Source organism: Procambarus clarkii, chromosome 9 (genome assembly GCF_040958095.1).
Source record: "Procambarus clarkii isolate CNS0578487 chromosome 9, FALCON_Pclarkii_2.0, whole genome shotgun sequence".
NCBI lineage: Eukaryota > Metazoa > Arthropoda > Malacostraca > Decapoda > Cambaridae > Procambarus > Procambarus clarkii.
In genome coordinates, this window is record NC_091158.1 from 32376499 (window position 1) to 32391035 (window position 14537).

The following is a 14537-nucleotide window of genomic DNA, read 5'->3' on the forward strand; positions in this document are numbered from 1 at the left end:
GTTTTAGTCGCCGCTCCTCTGTCTACAGCACAACGCAACAAACACTTTTGAAACTCTTATCATCTTCAACATAAACGCCTCTACCAACATCTGTACTGGTGCAGTCATCGGGAGGACAAACCCTTCATGCAAACTGCACCTACTATCAAGAAGAAGATATGGGTAGGACCTTTGACAAGCTGCCAACTTCCTGTCCTCGTTGAGGCCACCAATATTATTGGCTCTCAGATTAATTAAAGGTCGGCAAAGATCAGTAACCAAAGGAAATGGGAAGAGCACCGTGGCGGGTAAGCGAGCGAGCGAGTGACGTCATCACAACAAAGGTTGCTATAGACGTCTCCACGACTCGTGAAGTTCGCCTGTCTTAAAGACCTGTGTCCACAATACCCGCCAAATTGTCCCTCCCACAGTACTCTCAGGACACTTATCGCAGTGTAAGTGTGTGGTGAGGCCACACCACTGAAGACATTGAGGATATACCACGAGGGAGAGACGAAACTGTTGAAGGAAGGAGTCACTGGCTCCACCTGACCACCTTGTTCCTCGCACTCTCGTCATCCTCCGTAAGTACTTGAGTGCATTACCTGCTTGATGGGGTTCTGGGAGTTCTTCTACTTCCCAAGCCCGGCCCGAGGCTAGGCTCGACTTGTGAGAGTTTGGTCCACCAGGCTGTTGCTTGGAGCGGCCCGCAGGGCCACATACCCACCACAGCCCGGTTGGTCCGGAACTTCTCTTAGAAAACAGTCCAGTTTTCTCTTGAAGATGTCCACGGTTGTTCCAGCAATATTTCTTATAGTCACTGGGAGAACGTTGAACAACCGTGGACCTCTGATGTTTATACTGCGAAGAGTTAGGGGTGACATGATAGAGGTTTACAAGTGGATGAATGGACACAACAAAGGGGATATTAATAAGGTATTAAAAGTATCAGCACAAGACAGAACACAAAACAATGGGTATAAATTGGATAAATTTAGATTTAGGAAAGACTTGGGTAAATACTGGTTCGGTAACAGGGTTGTTGATTGATTTGATTTGTTGATTTACCGCGCATCGTGGTGGAGGTGGGGTCCCTCGATTGTTTCAAGCATGGGTTGGACATGTAAATGAGTGGGATTGGGTGGTTATAGATAGGAGCTGCCTCGTATGGGCCAATAGGCCTTCTGCAGTTGCCTTTGCTCTTATGTTCTTATGTTCTCTGATTGTGCCTATGGCATCTCTGCTCTTCACTGGTTCAATCCTGCAGTTTCTTCCATATCATTCACTCCAGTACGTTGTTATTTTACTGTGTAGATTTGGGACCTGGCCCTCCAGTATTTTCCATGTGTATATTATTTGGTATCTCTCTCGTCTCCTTTCTAGAGAGTACATTCGGAGAGCTTCGATCCGATCCGAATAATTTAGGTGTTTTATCTCAACGATGCGTGCCGTATATGTTCTCTGTATTCCCTCTATTTCAGCAATCTCTCCTGCTCTGAAGGGGGGAAGTGAGTACTGAGCTTTCTGCTCCACCATTGTCTGCTCCAACATTGTCTTACACCCCCAACATACAATTGTTAATAATAAAAATAATAAAAATTTATTTAGGAAAAGTACATACATAGTTGCAGAGTTACAGTACAAACATTCTGTTTGATTTAAAGATAGAGGTAGTACATACAATACCTAAAGCCACTAGTACGCATAGTGTTTCGGGCAAGGAGAGGTGGGGAAAAAAAAACACTTAGACTAAAACTTAATAGTACTGTAATTAAGCTTAAAGTATAATTGCATTGAAAGAAAAAAATAAAAATAATAAAAGATGAAAAAAGGGGGGGAACATGGTAGAAAATAGCCAATATACAAGTTGGTCAACAAACAGCATGTTTTTTTTCTTCAACAAAAATGTTGGGGTATTAACTCTAACAATTCCACACCTCTAACAATTCTATAGGACTATAGAATTGTTAGAGGTGTGGACGTTGGCCAGTGGAATTGTTGGGGTAAATTATATGCCTGGCATTGTTGGGGTGTGGACTATCGAATAATGATAACTTTTATAATAATAATAATAATAATAAGAAATTTCACTGGGACTGTGTAGTGTTGCAAACCCATGACCAAGGCATTGCCAGCTGCATACTCTACTACTGTACCACCACTGACTTTCTTACAATCGGATTTCTACTGATATCACAGGAAGTCTGTGATATCCTGATATCACAGTCCTGAAGCCAGTCCAAGTTTTATGTAAGACCCCAAGCACTCAGGTGAAGGATAAAGTACTGTAGTTCAACACTGTATGCACAACTTTAGATACACAGAAAATCACACTAAGGTGATATACATCAATGAACAATCCACTGAGGCTGTGAGGTAATGCAAACATTGCAGGTTTGCATCATCTCACAGCCCGAGGAAATTTTCTCATTGATGTATATCACTTTAGTGTAATTTTCTGTGTAAATAATAATAATAATATTATTATTTATTCAAAAGAATGTGTGTACAAAGAACATAAGAATATTGTTCAATTGAAGGGACAGAAGTTACACATACTAATGAAGCCACTATTACGCAAAGCGTTTCGGGCAAAATTAATAATAATATAGAATTTTTCTAATTAAAGTTGTGATGGGATAAAGCACTTAATACTATTAGAGAAGTAAGCTAACAAAATGAGAATGTTCAAGGAAAATAAAAAATTAATACAAAGAAGGTGATACTTAAGGATGACAAGCATAGACTATTACATTATGGAGTCAGTAGTTCTAGCAACAGTACAGTAGTTTATTTACATTAATTATAGAATGGAAATACAAGGTGTAATTTAGAAAAGCAAGTGAACTATTCCTCATAACATTTTCTTTGAACATATCAGAACATAGAGTAACATACTATAATTTAAGGTTAATTTGGCCAACAGTTTCAAATAACCAAGATCATAAAGAACACGAGTAAACACTTTATCAAAGAAATGCATGAAATTAGATGACATTAAATATAGACAGTAAATGTAGAAATTAAATGTGTGTATTCGCTTGAATGAACTGTATGGGGCATAGCCGATTCATTCCAGTGTGGAATTCATTCCATCCGTTCGGCCCCAGCAACCCCCTTCCCTTCCCCCCCCCCCCCAAAAAAAATACAATCACATTAATGCATATGCCAGTCCACATTTGCCTTATGAAAAATTTAAATAATAAAGAATTTGTATTGCAATGAAATAAATTGATATTGCACATTACAGTACTGTACTGACCCTACCAGTTGAGTTTTGTAGTGCAAACTTTGTTAGCCTTAATATCCTCAGAGTGCCACACATATGAATATAAATTGTTTAAAGAACAGTAACTTTTCTAACAAATGTACATTATACACTACAGTCTGTACATAAAGTACAGACCACTAGAATCACAGTACTGCAGTACACTTATATCATATAAACTACACTTTGTACATTTAATGTCATTAGAACTGTGCTGTACAGCTCAATTGGCACTCCCAGGTAAGTTATGGCTAGTGCCGGGTGCTGGTCCAGTTGCCTGGGCATCCTCAGAAGGTTTGTCCTTGCTAGTGCTGGGTGCTGGTCCAGTTGCCTGGGCATCCTCAGAAGGTGAGTCCTTGCTAGTGCTGGGTGCTGGTCTAGTTGCCTGGGCATCCTCAGAAGGTGTGTCCTTGCTAGTGCTGGGTGCTGGTCCAGTTGCCTGGGCATCCTCGGAAGGTGAGTCCTTGCAAGTGCTGGGTGCTGGTCTAGTTGCCTGGGCATCCTCAGAAGGTGTGTCCTTGCTAGTGCTGGGTGCTGGTCCAGTTGCCTGGGCATCCTCGGAAGGTGAGTCCTTGCTAGTGCTGGGTGCTGGTCTAGTTGCCTGGGCATCCTCAGAAGGTGTGTCTTTGCTAGTGCTGGGTGCTGGTCCAGTTGCCTGGGCATCCTCGGAAGGTGAGTCCTTGCTAGTGCTGGGTGCTGGTCTAGTTGCCTGGGCATCCTCAGAAGGTGTGTCTTTGCTAGTGCTGGGTGCTGGTCCAGTTGCCTGGGCATCCTCGGAAGGTGAGTCCTTGCTAGTGCTGGGTGCTGGTCTAGTTGCCTGGACATCCTCAGGTGTGTCCTTGCTAGTGCTGGGTGCTGGTCCAGTTGCCTGGGCATCCTCGGAATGTGAGTCCTTGCTAGTGCAGGGTGCTGGTCCTGTAGGCCTACTGTGAAATCGTACCAAAAACTTTGGAATCTTAGATTGTTTCTTTGTTGTGTGCTTCATTATAATATCTTTCATGTCCTTTAGGTGCAGGTAAGAACATAAGAACATAAGAACAAAGGTAACTGCAGAAGGCCTATTGGCCCATACGAGGCAGCTCCTATTCTATAACCACCCAATCCCACTCATATACTTGTCCAACCCGTGCTTGAAACAATCGAGGGACCCCACCTCCACAATATTACGCGGCAATTGGTTCCACAAATCAACAACCCTGTTACTGAACCAGTATTTACAAAAGTCTTTCCTAAATCTAAACTTATCCAATTTATATCCATTGTTTCGTGTTCTGTCCTGTGTTGATACTTTTAATACCCTATTAATATCCCCCCGGTTATGTCCATTCATCCACTTGTAAACCTCTATCATGTCACCCCTAACTCTTCGCCTTTCCAGTGAATGCAACTTAAGCTTTGTTAATCTTTCTTCATATGAAAGATTTCTAATTTGGGGAATTAACTTAGTCATCCTACGCTGGACACGTTCAAGTGAATTTATATCCATTCTATAATATGGCGACCAAAACTGAACTGCATAATCTAAATGGGGCCTAACTAGAGCAAGATATAGCTTGAGAACCACACCAGGTGTCTTGTTACTAACGCTGCGATTAATAAATCCAAGTGTCCGATTTGCCTTATTACGAACATTTATGCATTGATCCTTTTGTTTTAAATTCTTACTAATCATAACTCCCAGATCCCTTTCGCAATCCGACTTCGCAATCACAACACCATCTAGCTCGTATCTTGTAACTCTATCATCATTACCTAACCTCAGAACTTTACATTTATCAGCATTAAACTGCATCTGCCAATCCTTTGACCATTTCAAAACCCTATCTAGATCAACTTGAAGTGATAGTGAGTCCTCCTCCGAATTAATTTCCCTACCGATTTTCGTATCATCGGCAAATTTGCAAATGTTGCTACTCAAACCTGAATCTAAATCATTTATATATATTATAAACAACAGAGGTCCCAGGACAGAGCCTTGAGGCACTCCACTTACAACATTTTCCCACTCTGACTTGATTCCATTTATACTAACTCTGTTTCCTTTGGTATAGCCATGCCCTAATCCAGCTTAATATAGCACCCCCAATACCATGAGACTCTATTTTTTTAATCAGTCTTTCATGTGGCACTGTATCAAAAGCTTTGCTAAAGTCAAGGTATACAACATCGCAATCCTTACCACTATCAACTGCCTCAACAATGCTAGAATAAAAAGATAACAAATTTGTTAAACATGAACGGCCATTTATAAAACCATGTTGCGACTCAATTATTAATTTATGTTTTTCAAGATGAAGACGAATTTTATTTGCTATTATAGATTCGAGTAACTTTCCCACAATAGACGTTAGGCTAATTGGTCGATAGTTAGACGCAAGTGATCTATCTCCTTTCTTAAAAACTGGTATCACATTAGCAACTTTCCAAAACTCTGGCACTCTGCCTGACTCTATTGATTTATTAAATATGGTTGACAGTGGGTCACAAAGCTCCTCTTTGCATTCTTTAAGCACCCTAGCAGGTGATTATTACCTGTACAGGAGGACGTACAGAGAAGTCAATCAGAGGCTTCTGCTGGAAGATAAATTACTTTGGGAGGCCAGTAACAAATTTCCCCTACTCGATGACTTGGCTCAGACATGACTGACCAGGAAGAGTGTGCTCTAGCTTGGACGCGGCACAGAATGTTAAGTGTTCAAATCCCTGGGGAGGATGTAATAATTGCTGGCGTCAATATTGCACTAGTTGCTGTGCCATAGCAAAGTGGTGTACATAGATTAGTGTGAATGTACGTTTTAGTATCCTAGTCCTGTGCAGTTAGCCTCGCACATCTGGTTTTAAACTATCAAATTTTTTTTTTTAGAAATTAGACCTCTAAGATTGCATTGCAAGTGAAAAATAAGTAGCGCGAGTTGTTTAAACTTTGACTAAATTATTTTTAAAGTGTAGCCATAAAATTTGATGTAGTTATTTTTCTTGCTGAAGATTATCTACTTCTATAATTGGCTTCAAACTATTAGTGGTTAACACTGTCTACCACATTCTATTTTTATTGACCATTCCCGGTTTGCAAGCTCTATTCCCCGGCTGCAACATAAAAGATTTGAAACTGGCTTTTAGACTTGGTTTTTATGGATCTTGTGAAATTGAAACATTGATCGGTTTTAAGTGTAAGCTACTGTACGGGCAGTCTGCCTTCACTGTCTAGTGAACCGGACTTGTCAACTAAATCTTAGCCAGAGGTTAATGAAATTGTGAAATTACTTGGGTTTGTGATATTGTGCAAATTGAATTTTTAAATGATTTTATATGTAGTAGTGTTAATGTAATCTTAAATGTATTTGTACATGTTCCCTTAGTTCAGATGGGAGCTCTGAATGCATGTAAGTTTTTAATAAAATATATTTTGAAAAAAAAAAAAAAAAAAAAAAAAAATAAGTCTAAGAAATAAAATTAACGAATTAAATGCTCTTGTCTGCACAGAAAAAATAGATATTATTGCACTTACCGAAACGTGGATGAATGTAGAAAATAGAGAACTATTAGCTGAATATCAAATATATGGATTTAAACTATTTCACACAGATAGATATATTAGACGAGGAGGTGGAGTAGCCATATATGTTAGGGACAATTTGAAATGTAGTCTCAAAGAGGGAATCAAAACAGAGCCACACACAGAAACTATTTGGATTGAATTAAACGAAAAAGCTAATAATATATAGTAATATATAGGCCACCAAATTTAGACAGAATGGAAGCAAAGCATCTATGGGATGAAATATCTAGAGCATCTAGATCTAACAGTATTTATGTCATGGGTGACTTTAATTTTAGCGGAATAAACTGGTTGAACAAAACAGGGAATAGTGAAGCAGAAGATTTTCTAGAATTAATTGACGATTGCTTTCTTACGCAACACATTAAGGAACCAACACGGGAAAATAATATTTTAGATTTAGTGTTAACTAACAGGGAAACGCAAATTAATGACATCGAAATAGGGAGTGAGCTAGGGAGCAGTGATCACAAAGAAATCAGATTTAGCATAGAATGGAATAGACCAGTAGGAGAAAATTCTGTTAAAGTGCCAGATTTTCGAAAAGCTGATTTTAATAGCCTAAGAAATTTTTTGGGTCAAATTGATTGGAAAGGCTTGGGTATGGGGTGTGGGCCGGTCTTGGAGCGAGACATGAACCCAGCGATAGGTGACTTAAATGGGGATTTCGATGTGGATTCAATATATAACTTATTTAAGAATATTCTAAACAAAGCACAGGAACGTAGTATACCATACAAATTGAATAGATCGTATACTAATGACCCAAAGTGGATAACAAAGAATTTGAAGAACCTTATAGGTAAAAAGAGAGCTTGGTACAAAAGGATTAAAAATGGGGAGGTCACTTTAGAACAGGAATTCGTACAACTGGTTAGAAATGTTAAAAAAGAGATAAGGAAAGCAAAAAGAAACTATGAAGTTCGCATAGCAGGGCAAGCAAAGACAAATCCTAAAGGGTTTTTTCAGTTATATCGTACTAAGACTAGGGAAAGGATAGGTCCATTAAAAACTGAGACAGGTCAAATAACAGATAGTGATGAAGAGATGAGTAGTATTTTTAATAAATATTTTGTATCTGTATTTACTAAAGAGGAACTTAACAATATGCCTTCAGCCGAACAAGTCTATGTGGGTGGGGACGAGGACAGGTTGACGAGTTTAGCAGTTACCAGGGAGGATGTTCTTAAACAAATAGTAAAACTCAAACCAAACAAATCCCCAGGGCCGGATGAAGTGAAGTGATTATTACCTGTACAGGTAATAATCTGTCAGCTCTTCATTATCAGTTACAATAACCAAATCAAGCAGATCATTAACCTTTTGCAATGATGCAGCATATGGAATAGATAACATACTGTCATCTTCCTCTGTCACATCCTCATCATTATTACCAGTAACACACTGGATAATCTCATTATCAGTTAATTCACCATAACCTGGATCATCAGTATCATTACCTAACCACTCATTCACATCAGAAAGTTGCAAATCTTCCTCACCTGCATCTCTGAATGTCTCAAAAATCGCATTATCAAAGCCCTCAAAATCATAGTCATCTTCGTCTTTATTCTAACCAGGTACCAGACTCAGAATTTTATTCCATGCATTCTTTAATGTAGTGACCTTCAACTCGCTCCATGCCTTGGCCTAGTTGTAAATTGCATCTTTAATTGAATATTTCTTGAAATTTTCTAGTGTTCTACTAGCCTTCGTATCCTTATTAGGCATCTCGTCTTCCTCAGAAATCAGAACTTCCATAATATCTGAATTCATAGCTCTTTTATAAAGCCTTTGAGAGCATAGATAACCCTTAATCCATGAGTTGTATTACAGATGTAGTGTTTGGTGGTAAAGCCATACATGTTATTTTGCCATCAGGCGATGTTAATTTAGCAATGGGGTGAGCTGGGGCATTATCAGTCAACAACATTACCTTTACCTCAGCAGGATGAATTCTGCACATATTGATCTGCTGCTTTTTTACTTCTTTACAAAAGTGATTCTGGAACCAATCCTCAAAAGTAATCTGTGTGAACCAGGCATTTTTTGTGTTGTAGTAGATGACAGGTAGTCTGTTCATGCAGTTTTTCAATGCTCTGAGGTTGGCAGATTTCCCAACAATTGCGTACTTTGTTCGGTGACTGCCATCTGCGTTAGAGCACAATAATGCTGAAATTCTTTCCTTCTTTACCTTGCAACCACGAATTCTCTTCTCAAGCCTGAAGGCCAAGGTGTTTCTTTGAAGGCATTTCCAGTTATAGCCTGTTTTATCTGCATTGTACACTTAAAACCAGCTTAGATTATTAGATATAATGTGCTGAAAAAGTTTATGCTTATATGCATTAGCACTTCCAACATCTGCACTTAATGCATCGCCACAATTTTTCTTGTTAATGATGCCATACCTCTCTTTAAATCGACATACTTATTCAATACAAGCCTTGAAATTGTCTATGTTTAACTTTACAGCAAGTCTTTCAGCTGCATTTCTAATAGAATCAACTCAAACAGGAATTCCTTTTGCACGATGCTGTGTAAACCATTTAAATACAGATGAGTCTAAATCCATATACTTAGCAGGTTTCATTGTTTTCCTGTTGCCTATTGCATCAGTTTGAGCAAAGAATTTCTTAATATTATCCTTCTGCTTTTTTATATCACAAATTGTAGCTTTACCGATGTTGAATTCTTGGGCGAGTCGAGTGACAGAGTATCCACGCTCTGCTTTCTCTGTCAAGTCAACTTTCTGATCAATTGACAAATGTTTTCTCTTTTGTTTTATACCTTCAATACCATGAATGCTGCTCTGAGACATCTTGACAGATTAAATGTGTTCAAACAGTTAAAATTGTTCAAATTTATCATGAAAATCCTTCGCACACGAGTCCGACGTTTTTACCCCAGGAAGAGGAGAAGCACATGGTGCCAGCCATCTCATCCAGGCCCAATGCGTTGACATGACCTGTGCTTATTTTATACGGATATTCAAAATTTGATGTACATATTGACTGTTACAAATTGTTTTATTTAAAATATTATTATTGTTATAATTAGTGAAATATTGTTAGTTTTGAAGTTTTATGCATTTTATACAGTACAGTTCTGTATTAACCCTTAAGCTGTGCATGGCATACATATACGACAGGACCTGATGGCAAAGTTCAATTTCTCAAATTTTTCTCTAATGCTTTCTAATTTTTGTGCATACTAGCAAATCTTGTAACTTTGTCTAAATGATCACAAACATAACTTGAAAAATAAGAAAATAAAAAATAATTATAAAATTGAATATTGAAAACTTCAGATTTTGAGATCAGCTGCAAAAATATAAATTACTGTATCACCAATCGTTCATTTGGTGTTATTATGCTCTCAGTATAGTATATGATCTTCATTTTCATAGATTTAGAATATATGATTTCAGTTTAATTTACTGCAAAATAATCGTCAATGTGGCATTTGAATTATGCGCCAAATTTAGAAAAAAAATTGATAACTACAAACATTTAGGGTTTGTGAAAAATCCATTCTAATAGGATTGTAGAACAGACAACTGTGCACATTATTTGTAACAATGGTGAGAATCGGTCAGAAACTGAATTTTTTTAAGCTGACTCAAAGTTTTAGATATAATTGAAGTTGAAGTTATCGACAATGAATAGGGTAGTTCTAATTCATTAATTTACTTATATGTTTTAATAAACGTTGTTTGGCACTCGTACTCGAATATGTGAAAGTTGTAGGTCAATATGTATTGGAATGATGTTAAGAAAAAATAACTCCCCAAAAAACTAAATATAGGGAAAATTATAATGATTTAGGGGGATAAAAATGTATATTTTATAAAAGTGATAAAGCCCTAATCGGGTCCCTAATCATCAAAACCGTCTAAATAGACAAAGAAAATAGAATTTGAAATCTGTGAAAAACTCAGTAATAAAAAATTCAAAGTCCTAAGTTCTGCCAGTTGTGACTGATTCATTTGGTGACCAATATCATTCTATCTTGACATAGTTAGGGGTGCATAGTATGCACTCTCCAGGATGTAGAGGTTACAACAAAATGAGATAATAAACAAAGGAGACAAAAAAAAATGGATATTGGTGAAAGTAACAGATATTAACATTAGGCAATGCATTTTTATATTTAACAATATAGAGCATGATAACATACTCATTATTATTGGTATTATTATGTATTACTCAGCAATGCTATACAGACACCAGCTGCATATCCACTTTGTGGACACTTCTTACTACTATTCTTCTTTGTACATTGGACAAGTGCTTGCATCTCTTTATTACTGCATTATCCATCAGTTCCAGTTAATAGGAGCTGTTCTCCTTTTAAAAAAAAAATTGTCTTAAATACATTTCTGAACATATTGGAATGAAACTTTCATGATGCTTATGCCAATAAGTTGGAGATTTGTTTAACATTTAATATTAATTTTCACATAATTTAAATATTTTTCGCCCAGCCCCAGCTTTTACAGCCCAGGCTGTAGCAGCTTTAGGGTTAATGCACGTGGTTTGTATTACGTAGGCTTTTTTTTTTATTATTATTATTTTTTCTACCACAGACGTGGCCACACATTTACAATGCTAACCGGCATATATACATTTTCTTCTGTCCTCCATGGACAGGGTTAGAGATGTGTTAAACATATAGTTCAAGGGTTTATTGAACAATCAACCACAGAAGGTGATTCGATGCTTTTAAAATGCTAAGCTAACCTACATACGTAAATACATAGATACACAGATTTACGTATGCCCTACATAAAGTGTTCGATGTGTCTTTTACTTAGTGTCATTAATGTACATTTACAAAGGTGAAATGTAATTCTGATCAGCTTCCATATATACTTTATACACATATATATACATACACACACACACACATATACGTACATATACATATATACACACACATGCATTCACATACATTTATCTCTTTTACTCTGACAGGGTGAGATAACTGATAGAGAAACTAGTGTGCAATTAAGCACTTAATCACTGAAGGTGATGAAGGTGCTTTTACAAGCTCAGGTTATATAGTTACATCACATACATACATTGTATAATTGATACATTACATGGTTAATCTTGGGTACAGTAGGCTGTTAGAGAGGGAGGGGAGGCAGCCGAGAACCCACTCATACCCCCTTCCTCTTTCCTGCCCACCCCTCCTTACTCCTGCCCATCCTCCTTATTCCTGCCCACCCTCCTTATTCCTGCCCACCCTCCTTATTCCTGCCCCACCCTCCTTACTCCTGCCCACCCTGCTTACTCCTGCCCACCCCTCCTTACTCCTGCCCACCCCTCCTTACTCCTGCCCCACCCTCCTTACTCCTGCCCATCCTCCTTATTCCTGCCCACCCTCCTTACTCCTGCCCACCCTCCTTACTCTTGCCCACCCTGCTTACTCCTGCCCACCCCTCCTTACTCCTGCCCACCCCTCCTTACTCCTGCCCCACCCTCCTTACTCCTGCCCACCCTCCTTACTCCTGCCCACCCTCCTTACTCCTGCCCCACCCTCCTTACTCCTGCCCATCCTCCTTATTCCTGCCCACCCTCCTTACTCCTGCCCACCCTCCTTACTCCTGCCCACCCTGCTTACTCCTGCCCACCCCTCCTTACTCCTGCCCACCCCTCCTTACTCCTGCCCCACCCTCCTTACTCCTGCCCACCCTCCTTACTCCTGCCCACCCTCCTTACTCCTGCCCCACCCTCCTTACTCCTGCCCATCCTCCTTATTCCTGCCCACCCTCCTTACTCCTGCCCACCCTCCTTACTCCTGCCCACCCTCCTTATTCCTGCCCACCCTCCTTACTCCTGCCCACCCTCCTTATTCCTGCCCACCCTCCTTATTCCTGCCCACCCTCCTTATTCCTGCCCACCCTCCTTACTCCTGGTCACCCTCCTTACTTTTGCTCAAAGCACAATACCTAAAAAAATTATTTAATTTTTCTAAACATTTACTATGTTTTGGTGGGAAAAATTTAGTCATAGAAACCTTAAATTTGTTTTATTTTGCCTTAATAGGTAATACTGCTTCCAGTCTCTGCTCGGCTACCCAGGACGATAGCCAACACAACTTCTGCCCATTAATGATGGTAAGGACAATTTTATTCTTACTGTACTACCAGTGTGTGTGTTTATCATGTTGATGTCAATAACCAGTGATTGTGAGTGTATTAATCAAGATATTTTCATTAACTAGTGTATTAATGTTGGTGTTGTCATTTACCAGTGATGGAGAGTGTATTGATTATAGTCATTACCCAGTGATGGTGAGTGTATTAATCATATTGTCATTACCCTGTGATGGTGAGTGTATTAATAATATTGGCATTACCCAATGATGTTGAGTGTATTAACCCTTGTGTTGCTAAGGGCTGTTTGCCCCTTGTCACCCACAGGCGCATAACAAAAAATAAAAAAAAATCTTCCTAAACTGTTAATTTGTGTTCCCTGACTACAAGAGAGAGAAAAAAAATTAATCGTACTTACAAATGACATAAATGAGCCGACAATATGAGCGATGACGTCACACCCTGCATGCTTGCTCATGCAAGGTGCTTCCTAGAGGCATTGTGCGCAGTCAGAATTGCCACAAATTTATTTTTGCTGCATTATTTACAGTGTCTAGGCGTATTTTATCACAAATATTATTCACTAATTGTGTTGCATATAATGTTACTTCATGTTCAGTGGTAATAAATGTTGCATACATTGAGTATACAGATGCGCACAAAAATATTTTCCCATTATGCCAATATAATATGTATTCACATTGTTCATTATTATATTTACACACATGCACACACTATTTACAGGTTTTTGCACTATTATTGCACATTTAGAATTCTTGGAGAGAGTGGTAGTTGTAGAAGCAGCTGACAACACACAATGGGACTGCACACGCTTCACACCATGTTTGCACAAGTTTACGTTTCTGATCTCTTTTATTGTTGTACAAACTAAGCAATCACATTGGCCTATTGCACGCTTTCCAGCTGGTGGCAAATGTTTTAGTCTGTGTGCTTGAAAGCCCTCAATGTGAGCGAGCCTGGGTGTAGCAGCATGCTGCAACACTGGGTGCATGATGGGTCTTTGTGTGCCAGAAACATCTTTGCCAAACTTTGCTAATAACTGTGTCCCAAGTGTAAAAGCAAACGAACGGAAACTTGGTTTACGTCCAGTTTTCACCAGATACATATTATAGCTGTTCAGCAGGGCCTCGTAGGGCCTCTGCAGGGCCTCTGCAGGGCCTCTGCAGGGCCTCGTAGCCTGGTGGATAGCGCGCAGGACTCGTAATTCTGTGGCGCGGGTTCGATTCCCGCACGAGGCAGAAACAAATGGGCAAAGTTTCTTTCACCCTGAATGCCCCTGTTACCTAGCAGTAAATAGGTACCTGGGAGTTAGTCAGCTGTCACGGGCTGCTTCCTGAGGGTGGAGGCCTGGTCGAGGACCGGGCCGCGGGGACACTAAAAAAAGCCCCGAAATCATCTCAAGATAACCTCAAGCAAATAGGGAGTGAGCTAGGGAACAGTGATCACAAAGAAATCAGATTCAGCATAGAATGGAATAGACCTGTAGGAGAAAATTCTGTTAAAGTGCCAGATTTTTGAAAAGCTGATTTTAATAGCCGAAGAAATTTTTTGGGTCAAATTGATTGGAAAGTCTTGGGTATGGGGTGGGGGCCGGTCTTGGAGCGAGACAT

General features: G+C 39.2%; 1 protein-coding gene across 1 annotated transcript in view; it reads left to right on the forward strand.

The window, feature by feature from the left end:
* Positions 1-316: 316 nt before the first annotated feature.
* Positions 317-14537, forward strand: part of LOC123751384 (E3 ubiquitin-protein ligase TRIM32-like) — a 35973-nt gene continuing 21752 nt past the window's right edge. The window contains exons 1-2 of the mRNA XM_069321298.1: positions 317-563; positions 12857-12927. Coding sequence (XP_069177399.1) covers positions 12922-12927 — 6 coding nt within the window. The 5' untranslated portion in view covers positions 317-563; positions 12857-12921. The remainder of the gene's footprint in view (positions 564-12856; positions 12928-14537) is intronic.